Here is a 15,649-nt window from a genome sequence, read left to right on the forward strand (position 1 = left end):
ATATATATATATATATATATATATATATATATATTACTGACTCCAGAAGAACTCCAGATAAAAAGCAAACATTGCACTCAGCACTCATTAAACCTTCATGTAAAAGCATCAACTTTTAAGAAAGACCTAGAAGTGCTAAAGGAAGAGGGTATGTGAACAAACAACGAACATCCCTAAACCTAGGCACATCTATGTTTCAGCTCAGAATGGAAAACAAGAAACAAAGAGCTGACGAGAATAAAAAAGAAAAAACAAGAGGCTGATGGGTGGGCTGCTTTGTTCATTGAGTAATTGATGTGTGTTGGGGGGGGGGGCTGTGTGAGGGTTTTATGCAAGTCAGGACTTCATTAAGACAACTGCATCATAGCATTTAGGCTCTGAGCTGTGTAATGACATAATTGTTCTGGTTGTAAAAGGCAGTGGATAAAAATATGTGTCCTTTTATTCAATTAGCTCAACATTAAGAAAGATTAAGGAAGGACACCACAACAAAAGCCCAGCAGCCAACAGTAAAATCCAAGTCTCTAACTTACACACACACACATACACGCAAACACATGACATATTTGGACATTTTAAAAGCAGGTACATCACCTCCACCAGTATCGCTTTTGATCTTCTTCTCTTTTCTTCTCAACACCCACCCTCGGTTTTTAATTTGCATTCGCAGAGGGGAGAGGGTAGGGGGGTGGGCCGCTCCAACGTTTGAGGTTACGCAGACGAGAATTGGTGGGGGGGGGGGAGTGGAGGAGGATTTGGGGGATTTCTCTCCAGCAGCTTTTCAGAGAGGGTGAGGTATCAATCAGGTGCTGATGTTACGATGATGCAAGGTTTCAGTCTACTAAGAAAAGTTACTTCTGAGGATTTGTATCAACTTACGAGCAGTTAAAAAGTCGCTATAAGTTGTTTGCTGACACATGCATGGAGCGGTTAGGAGAATGTCTGATGTTGCATTAATGAGACGTCTTGTAAAAGTATTTAAGAGAACTTGAAGTCTTCTGGGTTTAAAAACAAAAAAAAACAAAACAGGAGATGGCATCTAAAATGTCGGGCAGAACCAAGAAATCAAATCATAGAAATAATTAGCTCAAATCAACCCATTTATTCTCATGCGCTTAGTTCACATTTGAGGCAGAAAGGTGTGAACGCATTGCATTTCTCAAATATATATATATATTACATTCAATAGTGCCGTTGATTTTTATAAATATAATACAACATCTGAGTGTAATCAAATATAATTTCTTTTAAAAACCTGTAAAACCTGTAAAAGTTTAAAAAAATAAAAACAAAAATATTAGCCTCTAGATGGAGCAAAATATACAGAAATTCTCAACAGGTGTACAGCATTGGTCCCAAAGCTTTCGAATATATAAACTTTTCATTTCTAAAATAAATATTTGAAAATAAAGAAGCTATACTCTGTACTGCAAGTGTGAAGTCAGCCAGAGGGTGGCGTCCCCTTCACCTCCAACAGCATGCATGTCACCGTTCTGTAAGAAGGGGGTAATTAACCCAGAGAAACATCCAGAGGTTGCTTAACTCATCTCTTTTTGAATGTCTTCTTTCTTTTATAGCCAAAATCCTGAGAAATACATAAGAAACACTTTAGGAAAAATATATCTTTTCAAGCATGACAACTAAAAAGTTTTTTTCTCAAACGGAGAAAAACGGAACATAAAGTCTAGGTCAACATTCAATGTGACAAATCTGAACCGTAAAGGATTCAGATAAAAAAAAAAAAAAAGGTGCTACAAGGCAAAAGCTGTTTATTTGTATTTTTTGGAGTCTTTAGTGTCGTCGTCTTTGGCTCTGCGCGTGCCTCTGTCACCCCTAACAGGCGAAGAAGGGCAGTTGTGTCTGTTGTCCTTGCACTCTTTGGTTGCTGTACGAGTGGCGGCTCTGCCTCTGTTTGATGTGCCGTTACCTATGATGAAGTTTCCACATATCTGTCTCAGGGAGAGAGTGTAGGAGGGGAAACGTCCCATAAAGAGGATCTCAAACAAGAACCACTCGATGGGGGAGAAGGGGAAGGAGGAGGAGCCCGTCAGCATCATCCGGGTCTGAAGAAAAGCAAAGAAAAAGAGAAATCAGATGAGAGAAGTTGCCCAAACGGTACACTGCTGCTCAACCGGACCGAAAGAAAATTTGTAAACGCAAAATTACTGAAATTCTAATTTCTAAGGAGATGAAAAGAAAACACAGGAAAATTTCAGATACCACATGATCCAGGAAAAGCTCATTAGAATAGAAATTGCTTGGAAGTTCTGTCAACAATAGCAAGTTTATTTTAACAATTTGGATCTTTTTGTTCTGACCACAATCTGGGTTTGATTTGAACGAAGACTGTGAACGTTTGGTACCCGCCTTGACACGCCAGGGCTTTTCTTGGGTTTATTTATAAAGTTGACCAGTCGAAGCAGGAATTTGAACAATAATATCAGTAAATAGGATGTTGTTGTTGCGAATGGTGTTTGCTTTTGTGTCCCCGTTTGATCCCTGTAAAATCAACCATTTTGTAGGCAAGATCCCAAACCACTGTGTTCCAACTTATTTGTAAGTTAAGAACATCTATTATGTTATGAAGATTAATAAAAATAAAATGTATATATATCAAGTCTCATAATTAATAAATGCAATTTCCATTTACTGTGGTTTTGATCCACGTTTGGTTCAGGAGGCTCTTATTAATATGAGAATCTATCAGGTGTGATTTGTGCGTGATTGCACAAAAACAACTATAAAATGACCTCTTGTTCATAGGATAGGCAATTATTATTATTTGGAGACATAGCTACATTTTCTAACAGCTAACTATACATAGACCTTAGAAAATGAGTGTAAATGACTGGTTGACAAAGTGGGTCCAAAAGACCCAACTGGCAGGTAAAAGTTATTTAACAGTCTGTTGATTTCAGTTACACTACATACCTGGAAAGATTGAGAATAGAAACATCTAAACTGCAGGCACCTCTCACAAATCGATGTATTTAGAATATGATTCGGTTTTATTTTAACTAAACACTGCAGATCACATGGCGGTCTCATAAAATGATGTCAATTTATAATAAAGCAGACTGCTACCTCTTCTACATGCAAGTACTAAACAAACTAACTTTAGAAAATGCACAAATTATCATTACATTCAAACAGCAGAAAGGTAGACGTTAAACATATGTCTGTGTTAAGTATTACAACCTTATAATTGATCAATGGCTGCTTTTCCAGCAAGAACATGACGGCTGCATAATAAGCATAAAAGCACATATTACTGGTTAATTTCCATTAGTGAATGACTGTGTAAAGCATGTGCCATTAGAAACAAAATAATAAACATCAGGCCTGGACACAGCTCTTAAATCTGACGAAACGGGCTGCTGGTAATTTGACGGATCAGTCGGTGGGAGCTAACTGGAGCAAAAGTTGAAAGAAGATGTGATAGATTTATCTGTGTCTGAGTCATGAGCACAAGTTTCCCAGAGAAGAGAAAAGTGGGTGATGCAAGCTGATGAAAATGATGCAAAAGCTCCAGCCCTGGGGTAATACGCAGCTAATGTGAGTCACCGCAGTAAAAACTTCAAAAAAAAAAAAAAAAAAACAGCAAAGGGAGAAAGGTCATTTAAAAGACAAAACATCAAAGATCTGGCTGGAGATGTAGCAACAAAACATTTGCTATATCAAAGGTTCGCTTCAATTAATAAAAGAGGACACCGTCAAATAGCTGTTATTAGACACGTCTCCCTGTTCTGCATATGACCCTCGGGGTTGGATTCCAATAGTGTGAACACGGTCAAAGACACTGACCTTGTTGACAACAGTAAAGACGGTGTAGAAGAGCATCAGGTGGCGTTTCTCCACAGACAGGTACTGAGTCTCCTGCAGAGCAAACAGCACCGCCCCCATCAGGGTGATCTTTGTAGGGCTGAAATTGACAAAACATCAGACAGAATATTCTAATAAACAATATCTGGAGACACGCGAGACGTTCCGCATGCAAAATAGCTGCAAAATTACAAAAGTCCAAATCAAACACTTTTGTTTACAGGCTGCCTCTTGGCTCCGCGTCATCATGCAGCACATTATCTGTAACTAGAGAGCGGCAAAAGCTGGTGCTGCAGCATGAATGATGAGAAAGGACATATTAAACACTGAACAGAGCCCTCTCACAAAATCATAAACCTGTGAGCGTAATTAGAGCTCATTAAGACACATAAGCGCTAATGTGCATTACCTCTCTTAGCTTGATTGCTGTAAAACACTTTCAAATAAATTACAGCACCGTATTGGAAAAATGATCATTTCCATTTCCACTCATTCCTCAAATGAGACGATTGGTAAAGGTTTTAGCCACAACATTCAGGCATAACATCATGATCACCTGCCTGATGTTGTCTGTTGGTCCTGCTTTGCCCGAAAGCTTTGAGACATGGCATTTTATACAAGTAACAAGTTTCAGAGATAAACATCATAATGTGCTGTAGACAGAGGGAAACTTTAAAAAACATGGCTCACATATAATGCCCTCCGTGGAAACCAGATGAGTATTTAGCAAAAATCTTAAGCTGATCCAGAACAGAAATCAGCCATAACTTTTTATAAGATTGTGTAATTAATTGGCTCAAAGAAGTCCAAGCTGTGCTTCTCAAAAACTAGAACCCCTGGAAGGTGTGCTGTTGGTGTCTGGCAGCCAGATGTCAGCAGCAGATCCTTTCTCTGTGACCCAACTGAAAACCTAGATCTCGGTTCAGTTGAAGTGATCTCTGGTGTGGTTTGAACGTACAGGTGAACGCCAATCGTTCCGGACACTGTTGCGAAATCAGGAAGCAAACTAAAGCGCAGGGCAATCTGTGCAAATACACCCAAAACAAACGTGCGTGTCAAGCGCCAGAGGGAGAAATGGCTTGTAGTCTTTTACCAAAGGCAAAAAAGTAACCCTGCAACCGCTAATATATGACACCACTCCACTTTTGTTCGCGTTTTGCGAAGAAGGAAGTTGCGTTCATGTCTTCTTCAGACGCTTTCATGTCGCTTGCTTCACAGGTTCTTAATGCTGCACCACCACATGTGAGGAAGTAAACCAGTTTTTCAAATGGTTTGGATTGTTTGACACAGTGCAGTGTGAAAGCGAACCACAACAAGCTGAAAATGTAACAAACATTGCAATTTTCCTTTCCAATCGAAAGAAGTCTACCGGACTATCGGGTATGAAAACACTCCGAGTTAGCTATGCGTGGAAACTATCACTGATTTGCACATCATGCTGCTAGCATATTGTTATTAATGTTGACTGACTGCTCTCATCATCATCTTAGTACTTGCTTCCTTTAATGAACCAGTTTAACTATGGTAATGAATTTAGGATTAGTTTTCCAACTTGAATGAAGATATTTTGCATTTTAGCAGGACGTGTTATTCTACAAAGATGCACTATGGATTTTAACATAAATTGCTGAGCATAAACCTCAGCAATTTATCTACTACTCGCATGTGAATGTGTTAGATTGCACTACTTGATCCCCACATGCATCAGCTCAAATAGGTTGGATAACTTTTGACAGATATTGACCACTGGAGAGAGCCTACAACCCATAACCCGACTGCAGTTTTGGAGACGCCCTAACCTATTACCACAAATACCCTTGTCAAAGGCGGCTTAAATGCGTCTGGTGCCGTAAAACACCAGCTTTGTTTACTCCACCTACTAACAGATGAACAGATAATCCATGTTATTCACCTGTAGTGGTCATAGCTATGTGAGCTACATTCTTGTCAGAACTCCAGTGTATGGTAGAAAAACAAAGCTGTTGTTTTTTGTTTTTTTTCTCCGCTCAGAAAACACGCGAACACCGACCGCAATGCAAAACTGCCAGAGAAGACTTACTAGGACATCCTAATTAGCTCGTTGGTTTCTGGCCTCCATATACCCCGGACAAGCTGCTCAAAATTACTGATGAGGCCACCTCCAGCACCTGCAAAGAACAGACACGCCATGAAAACACAAAAAAAAAAAAAAAAAAACCAAATTTTACCTGATTTATAGTGGTTTAAAAGCTAACTGATGTATTCACATGTATCACATGAAAACTATGCAGAACTCAGATCATTTACTGACCTCTCGCCCACCCGATGGCGATCATAATCAGCAGGTTGTCCTGGTACTTGTCTTGTGCCAGAGTAACGCCTCCAAGGATCTTCCAGGTCCTGGTCACCTCCTTCATTGCTGACAGCACCACCCTGACGGGCAGCAGAGTCGTGAAGCTGTAGACCAAGTCCATGGGGCAATAAAATACAAGGTACCTGCAGAGACAATAAAGCTCTGATAACTTGGCACAGACATCCAGTTCTGGTCAAAACATTACATACACTCACCACGGCAATGAATGTCTTATTAAATTTGGCCTCTTAAACTTTTAGAAAAACATGAGGACAAAAATGCAATTTGTTAAAAAAAATATTTGTCGTATTAGTTTGGGTCTATGTATGCAAATGTTAATGGAGAGTGAAGAGTGCCAAATTGCATTAAGTAGATAACGCATGAAATAATTATCTGTATTCTTAAAAAAATGAAAATAAGTGCAGAAATAGTTTATTAAATATATAATTAATTATTTGTGCCTCAATTAAGTGTGCTGATTTTATTTTAAAAACATATACGGTACAATCACCATCCAATAATTCAAGTCAAGATAACTTCTTCAAAGCTTGCCATGTCTCAACATCTTCACTCTCAATGCATATTTGAGGCATCATGTTCAATTTAGAGCATATGCAGGCAAGTAAAAACGCACAATAAATTCCAACTTACACGATGACTGTAAGATTAAAACAAATAACCAAGGTGTAGCATGCTATATAATTATATAAGTTATAAAAAGAAATTTAAAATGCATCGTCAAAAGCCCAAAATTTATATGACTTTTATGGTCACGATGACCATAAAAGTCTGTGTAAACTGCAGTGTTTTTACGCTGCTGTGTGAGTGAAGTACCTCTCTTTACCAGCAGAGTGCTAGAGATGCGTGTTAAGGTGTAATTTTAAAGCAAACCAGCAGAGGGAACCAAAGGCTTTGTTTTCAAAGTCAGGAGACCTGCTGTGTCTTCCACTTGTCAGGCTCTCCCTAATTTATTTATTTATTTATTTATTTATTTTAAAAAAAGCAAGTTCAGGAATAGTTATATTTGTGTGTCACCTTTATCTGACAACATAAACTTTTTTATTTTTATTTTATTCCTCCTTGTTCTTCTCTCTGAACTTGCTTTGGACACATCTAGACAGACAAAAGACCGTTCTATGCACTGTTCGAGCCTCTGTCATTTACCAGATGATTGATGCGAGCAGAATATTGTTGCTGTTGGACAAAGGTGCTATTGGTGGCTCAGCCAGCATGAACCCTGACAGCACTGCTCCCCCGAAGCAGTGGAGCATGGAGCTGACCCAACAGGCCAGGGGGCTGATTCTGGACAGACCTATAGCTCCTGTGTAAGAAACATGAGCATTAGAGTGATTAGTGTCCATGTTGGTTAAATATTTCAGCACCTTCAATAACATTTGCAAACATGTAAATGGCTGAGGACATCATGTTGTAAAAATCATTTGCAAAACATCAAGTTTGGAGCAATGTAATACTTTGGCCTGTTCGCGGCCAGATATCTGTGCCTCAAACGTCTTAGCTGTATAAATATTAACTAGCTTATATTCCACAGGCACAGAGAACAGAGGAAGGGAAAGGTTTGTCAAACACATCCGCAGACTTTGCTCTGCAGCTCACAGTTCAAAGTGCAGAGCAGAGAAACGACCTATATAGATAATGACACTGATCAGAGCACTTCCTCAAAGATAAAAAACCGTCAGCTTTCTGAGTAATTCCAGCCTGATTAGACAGAACCATGTAGGTTTTTTTTTTTTTTTTTTTTTTTTTTCCCACCTGCAATCATTCACACAATACCTGCTTGACAAGACTAGCAATAAACTCAAGATTAATGCATGCAAACGTAGAAGCCTGGGAACTGCTCTACATCATGCCACAACACATTCTGATCTCCATAATCACAGTGTTCAAGAAAAGTAAGATATTGTGCAGGATGCCTTACATTTACAATATGCCGATATCATTATAATAATATGACTCGTATAATACATTCAACCTAAGACTGACCTATTTAGTTTAATGAGACCAAATCAAGCCCAGAAATCAACACATTTAGACCTCAGACAGGTAGCCCTGTCCAGAGTCTCTACAACCATACAGCTTTACGACGTTAATCTGAGGATTAGAGACCGACTATAGACTCCTGGAGGGATCTGGAGAATTTAAATCTCTGTTTGTCTTACCTGAAGACTACTTTGGACTCGGCACGATTGCTTTTTAGCCCTCTACTAACAATTATCAATCAAGAGAGGCCTTTCCAGAGGTGCAATAGGACAACTTTGTTTGAGTTCCAGGTCATAAATTGATGGCCAGACATTCTTCCTCAGGGTTTTCCGTTAGGGAGCATGGTTCCACCTATTACGGCAAGTTTCCAAGGTCTAGAAGTAGCGAAGTAGCTCCAGACCATCACACTACCACCATGTTTGACTCTGTGTGTTATGTTCTTTTTCATGAGAGCCGTTTTAGCTTTGTGCTAGATGTAACAGAGTTCATAGCATCCACAGAGTTCCACTGTTGTTCCTCATTAGTCAACAGAATAGACTCAGTAAGTCTGGATTTCCATCAAGATGTTTTTAAGGGAACAGGAAAGGGGCATTTGTGATCTTTTTAGTCAGGCATTGTTTTTTGTCCTTGGAAATCTCCCATTTTTTAGTCTGTCTCTAATTGTTTAATCATGGACACCGACATTTACTGAAGCAAATGAGGCTCACACTTCTCTAGATGTTGTTTTGTGATCTTTTGAATGAGTTGTTTCAGCTCAGTTGCAGTAATTATTTTAGGCAGGCCATTCCCAGGAAGATTCTTTGCTGTGGTTAAGTGGAAGACAACTGGACCTTTTTTTTTTAATCTTCTTATTTCTGACGATATTTTGACTCTCAGAGGCAAAATGTTTTCAAGAACGTTTAGAGGCTTTTAGAGGCTTTTAGAGAAGAAGTCCAGTTGCCTTCTAGCCAAGTACTCAGGAATGTCCTGGAGGACTGAGAACTCACACCAGCATATTACTGCTAATGTTTTCTCTGCAGGTCAATAATGGTTCACAGGGGATCACTGGCTTGCAACCCTGTCCAGGCCGATAGGGGTTATCGACTTACTTTCTCATCTGCTCTTGAATTTCTTTTTATTTTGACATAATTTGTTGCGTTTAGAGATCTTCAAGCCTACGTCATGTGGTCAGAGAACCATTTAAGTTATTTCTTGAACCTACAAGTCAGACAGAGTTCAACATTTTGTTTGGATGGAAGAACTGAACTTTGTGAGAAAAGGTGGGTAATCGCAGGTAATTCAGGATTTAAAAAGTGTTTCACACAGGGTCAGAGTAGTTTGGATAGCTTTGTTTCTTTTAACGAATAAAATCATAGCTAGATAACTAGCATTTACATCTGTTTACTCTGACATCCCTCACAGCAAACACTAAACAGCGGGTGTGCTTGGCCTGATGGGGAGTCCTGGTGCAGAGTGCAGCATTGTGTTTACACAGTAAGCAGCCATGACGCTTTGTCACCACCTTTAGATGTGAAGCAAATGTAAATTATGCTGTCAGTGCCAGAGCCTGACTTGAGCAGACAATCAGAAAATCGTGTTTAGCTCTAAAACTGCTGGGTGTGGCAAGATCAACTCAATACAAACACCCACAATGCAATTGCTGTTTATATTTTCAGCTGATGTTAACTTAAAGAGCTCTGATCAGCAGGTTCAACTCAACGAGATCCTCTCTTTTGCTTAGTAGGAAACACATTTCCAAGGCAAATGAGTTATCAGGCCAGCCACACTGCTGCTACCATGATATGCTTCCCCTAGTTTGTTTATCCTTTTCCCTGGCTGGAAAGAAGAGACAGAATTGTCCCTTTTCTTCATTCACTACTGGTTGTTTTTATTTGTAAGTAAATAATTTCTTCCATCTGAGAAGATCTTTTTTTTTTCTTTCTTTCCTCTTTACAATTATGTAGGACTTGGTGTTGGTCTAACACATACAAATAAATGTTAATATGTGTGCTTTTTCACTCTTGTCATGTCATATAGATATCATCCAAACCACTCAACTAAAGGCACTACAATGCATCAACTAACAGGAAGGCACCTCTAAACTAAACATGCCCGATCTGCACCCAGACAAGAGCTTTCTCCTCCACCCGTGACATCCATCTAAACTGATTTCTCTTCATCCATCTACCGTTCTTCACTCACATGATTAGACGGATCCTGAACTCATGACTTCCATGGCCTAAGTGGTCTGTCTTTACAGCCATTACTGGATTGATAAAAAAAAAGATCTTGTTTCTATTTCTGGCTTGAAGCAGAAATTGCTGACAGACAAATGACCACTGTTGGTCCTCCATGTCTCTGCCTCCTGCTTCCTAAATCCACATGTGGCAGTGAGTGTAGCTTTTGAGTTTACAATAACTCCATAATGAGATAGAGTCTTATGATGAAACTTTTGTGCTCTTTTAGAGAAAGCCTGTGTGCGTCCGTGTCTAGAAAATGTCGACTTTCTTCCTTTTACTGTTACTTATAGTCTGAATTAGACATATTGGACCCTAAATAGAAGCTTAAACAAGAAAAAAAGAAAGTGATTTAAGGCAGGAAAGAGGACAGGCATGAAGGGCTGGAATAGTTTATAGCATTCCATTCCTTTTATGGGACTTAGGAGCAATAGAACCTGAAAACCAAATCAAACTTTTAGGAGATGCTGTTTAAACCAGCTTACTATTTTCAGAACTTTTTTCCACTAGAAATCACAGAACACAGATGTACGAGCGCATTTCCCAGAGGCGCCTCTTATGAATCGTTTGCTTATGTCTCTACAGTGTAGAGATATAAGAGTCATCCCAGAGTCTCAAAGGCAGAAGGCCTTTGAGACGGCCTGATGCCAGGAGATGAGGACAATGGGTTAAAATGTCACAGGGGCTCAGATTCTTCGCAAGGCAAGTTCAGAAATAGATCTGCATTGTCCTACAATGGCCTGCGTCTATGTTCTTGTGCTGAAAGTCAAACGGTGGGGCAATTAGAAGCCCACCTGTCACTAAATCCATGACAGAAACAAACACTGGCACGGGGCCTGACTTTGCTCTCTGCTGCTATAATATGGTCTGACTGGCACAAGGTTAATATTAAAGTCAACTTAGAGAGTTTTCTGTTTTGAGCTCGGCAAAACACCAAGCCTTATTCAAACACTTGAGGAGAAGCAGCAACTCTCTTATTTTCCCAAACATCAACATGTGTTTGTTACTACTTTCTATGAGACCAATCTGTTACTGTTGTCAATCAGTCACTTAAAAAAAAAAAAAAAACTATATAATTGTTAGAGGATAAGTAGTAGTTAGTAGTTTATTGTTAGAAATTACCTATATCTAGTCCAAATAGGCCTTATAGATGTTAGGTGGTCTCTAAAGCTTGGTTCAAAATATATTTAATATCACAGATAAATATATTTAAAAAGCAAGACTGCTTGAATGTTCCTTAAAAGTCTAAAACGTGCAACGACTACTTCAAGATGGTCATGTTGGATTTCAACGGGATTTAAACCTGTCAGTGCAGAACGATGGTTCTGTGGAGGCTGTTTGATGTGTGCATACGGTCCTCATAAAAATTATGTTTTATTTATCTTTCTGGACTGGCACACTGTCCAGCAGAACTGTAAGAATCCAAACCTTAAATGAACAAAAGCGCAGCCATGCCTCAGCATAGAGACCAAAGGAAGAAACTATAAAGTTGACAAACCAGCTGGGTGGGTTCATGAATTTGGAGCAGGCCAGTCTTATCTGACATACCCCAGCTGCTGTGATGTTAAACACATGACTAAAGCAACCATTGAATTACAAAAAATAAAACCCAGATGATTCCTGGAGATAATCCAGAAAGGCGTCTTCACCTTGGACCAAAAATTATGTTTAATAAGGGAAACGTGGTGTCTTATAGAGTAGTAGAGTTATTGCATTAACCTGATCAAAACAATACTGTTGTACTTACACTAAAGAATCTGAATGAGAGGCACAGTTTCTATCACATCTACAGCTCTACAAGTGGCCATTATAAACACATAAATGCAGAAATATGTAGCTGAATTTACAACTTGTAAATGCATTTGGTAATCTTATTACAATCTCACAGTCGTCATTACAAAATAAAATAATACTCAATTACTGGATGAAATTAGGTTTGTCACTAGAGCCTGCCATTATCATTTTGATTCAAACACTTCTCTGGTGATTACGTTACTCACTGCACCATCTCCTTGGAGAAAAAAAAAAATTGCTATACCTGTTACCATTCCGAAAATATCTGATGCTAACACGAACATTACCAGATTATTATTTAGCTGGTGCTAACTGCTAAAGTTTAGATCTACCAAAATGCTATATAATTTACCTGAAGACAAGGGGAATTTTTTTGTCAGCTTTATGGCTTGATAAGTGATGTTTTTATTTTAACTAGAAATATACAAATAGATCTACTGATCTGATATCAGGGAGATTGCGAATTAGCTCGCGTACCACCTGGATTCCATCACAAAAATAAACTAGAAATAATAGATAAGAAAATAATTTAGCAATATGATTGCATTTTAAAAAGAAAACAGAATACTTGTTTCTTTTGGTAGTGTATAATTCTTCAGTGTTTTTAAAATTAAAGTCAAGCTGCAAAATATATTGAACTGCTGACGTCAGCGCAACATCAATGTGTGCAATGTAGCAAATTCTGCAAAAGATGAAATATTGTGCAAGCTTTAAAATCGTAAGTGCCGTATATTCAACCTGTGCATGTCAATAACATATTTGGCAAGTTATGTTACCAAATATAACTTACCAAAGTCATACCTGGTAACTTATACCAAATATAATGTACTTTCCTTTTATGCTTATAATCATGGGTAAGAGTTATTGTCAATGCAGATATTGTAATCGCAATATTCAAAAACATGTTTGGAGCAACAAAGTTACTTTCTGGCTCAATAAAAGCAGTATTACAAGTCACTTAATTTGCATTATTTCTAACCACTAAACAAAACACCTAACAAACACAATTATTGAATTTGAACTATTAATATCAACATGTTAAAATATTTCACAAACTAAATATGTTTTTTTATGATTTCGCAATTACATATTTTACAAGTTGTAATATAAAACAAAGGAACATAAATCACAATATTATTTCAGCTTATAAACATTACTGCAATATTATTTCTAAACCGCACATACATTATTTATCATTGGCATCTCTGAAAAGTTATATTTATCCTCTTTCAGAGCAAGTCATATGTTTTTCCAGATCATTTGAACATTTTGGTAACATAAATGTATCTCCAGCCCACACACATTTTCTGCTAGCAAAGGCCTTCATCATAAAGATGCAATCAAAAAAATAAATTAATTAAATTAAATTAAAAATATCCTAGAAATCTATGGGACATAAATGGAACAAATATTTAGTCATTCCAGTAGCTGGAATAATAAACATTGTAAGAGAGAGCGGAAGTTCTTTCCCAATTTAAGATTGAAAAAAAACAAAAAAAGTTAAAATATTCTTCGTTTCTTCTATAAGCTTCATAAGATAAAACCAACAAGACATAAACATGAAAACAAATATTAAATACTTCTTAAAAGTGTTCGGCAAACTGCCCGAGGGTGACTAAATTGCATAACAATAGTCTGTATGTGATGTACTTCTAACTGCCACAACACCCACTGTGTTTGCATACGTTGTTGCAGCACTGAACGTTCAACGTTAACATGTTACAACTGTTGCAAAACAAGGAGACGACCATAGTTTCCACCCGCAAAACTTATAAATTATGCAGACGCTCGAACTTTTCACTCACCTTGCTGCTCCCTCAAAGCCAACACTGACACGATATAGTGCGCAATCTCAAAATAAGGAAACATGGGTAAGTTTGCCAGTCCATCTGACAGTTCGTCCAAGGACGACATTTCGAAGAAACTCATCTTTGTTGGCTGGTCGAGAGCACTACTTTATGCTAGTTCGTTAGTCTGACCCTTGGGTGGAGAAAAGGCACAGGTCCAACTGTGAGCATCAAGGTATTAACACTCCATCCACGGTCTAAGAGGTCTGACACAAGCCAGGTGGGACACAACAGCTGTGTGTTGATGATACGCTTCTGCCGAGTGGCTCACAGCTGGCTAGCAAAGCTATGGGATCACCGCTGGTCGCTGGGCAACAGCTTTGCGTTGCCACGGGACGGTCATCTGCGACGCTGTCATCCGCGCATAGACGGAATTCCTGTTTCGTTCTCCGCCATGCCAGTGATGTGGCGGGCGGAGCCAGGGCGGATTGTCATTGGAGGATTACAGCCAATCAGCTGCCAGAGGGTGGCTTTGAGAGGTGATGGAACAGGATATGAAAGTCTTATGTGCTGTTGTGTTTATTCCCACCTGCAGGTGCTTGGCATTACGATAATCGTATTTAAACTATAACCAATGTGGCATGATTTCTACTAATGATACAAAACTGCTTTATTTACGGCAAGACCATTACAAGACGATGGTTTTAAAACTTTCGGCAAACCTTGAAAAATAACTTTTCAGGCGAATGAAAACTGTGGATGAAACATGTAGTTAATGCAATAAAAATGCATTGAGAAGACATAGCATTTGATGTCCTTCAGTTGAGAAATTAAGGATTTACTTATATTTAGCTATTATATAATCAATAGTTTAGATAGTGTTCTTTTATTAGTAGCATTAGCATCCTAATAATTTTAGTTTGTACTGTCAGGCGGGACAGATTGCTTTACAGTTTTATGTTAGCTTTGCTTCACAAAAGGGGCAAATTGGATTGCAGTTTTCTTGACTTTTCCTTGTATGCATATGTAAGGTTCTAAGTGTGGTGGGAAAACTAACACCATGAACACACCATGTCCACCAAGTGGTGGCATTACAATAAAGCTGAAACCATAAACATTCTATGGAATGGCTTCACTAAAAGCATATTGAGTTAGATCAGCCTACATATGAATAAAAATTAGCAGCCTTTTGGCCCTTGCTGGGCAGCTTTGGATAGTCCACATAAAAGAACAAAGCAGGATATAACATGTCTTAGGTGCAGCTGTAGCTCAATCTTCTTGGATGACTAATTTTGACAAATCGAAACTATGCTACCTCAAACTCTCAAATGTTTATGTTAAATTTGTATTAATCTTGAAAGCAAATGAAAATTGGAAACATAACAAGGCCTTTAAAAATAGGTTTTACTCTGTGGATTCACATCAGTTTGCTTCATTTAACAGTGCAGAGAAAATAAGAGCTGATGTAGCATTTCTGAAACCAAACTGACCCAGTTGTTTTGCGGCTTCAGCTCTAAAGAAAGTACTTTCTTGTGCATTTCTGCACAATCATAGTGGATGCAGTTGGGATTTACTGCAGCACCAAACCTTCACCTCATAATCAAACAAATAGAAGATGCAGGATGAGAATCGTAATAGGCAGAATGGTGAAATTGGAGACGTGACATACTACATGCATACATCTGTCGTCACTCTGACGT

At 38.5% G+C, this 15,649-nt stretch overlaps 1 protein-coding gene across 1 annotated transcript; it reads right to left on the minus strand.

The window, feature by feature from the left end:
- Positions 1-1,752: 1,752 nt before the first annotated feature.
- Positions 1,753-14,413, minus strand: tmem38b (transmembrane protein 38B). Its single transcript, XM_015055518.1, has 6 exons — positions 13,968-14,413; positions 7,319-7,475; positions 6,113-6,297; positions 5,882-5,969; positions 3,805-3,922; positions 1,753-2,063 (listed from the first exon to the last, which is right to left on the minus strand). Exons 1-6 carry the CDS (start codon positions 14,089-14,091, stop codon positions 1,770-1,772), a joined length of 966 nt encoding a protein of 321 aa, XP_014911004.1. The 5' UTR covers positions 14,092-14,413; the 3' UTR covers positions 1,753-1,769.
- Between the last annotated feature and the right edge of the window lie 1,236 nt (positions 14,414-15,649).

This window comes from Poecilia latipinna, unplaced genomic scaffold (genome assembly GCF_001443285.1).
Source record: "Poecilia latipinna isolate Pla-1442-1.1 unplaced genomic scaffold, P_latipinna-1.0 Scaffold1318, whole genome shotgun sequence".
Taxonomy (NCBI): Eukaryota; Metazoa; Chordata; class Actinopteri; order Cyprinodontiformes; family Poeciliidae; genus Poecilia; species Poecilia latipinna.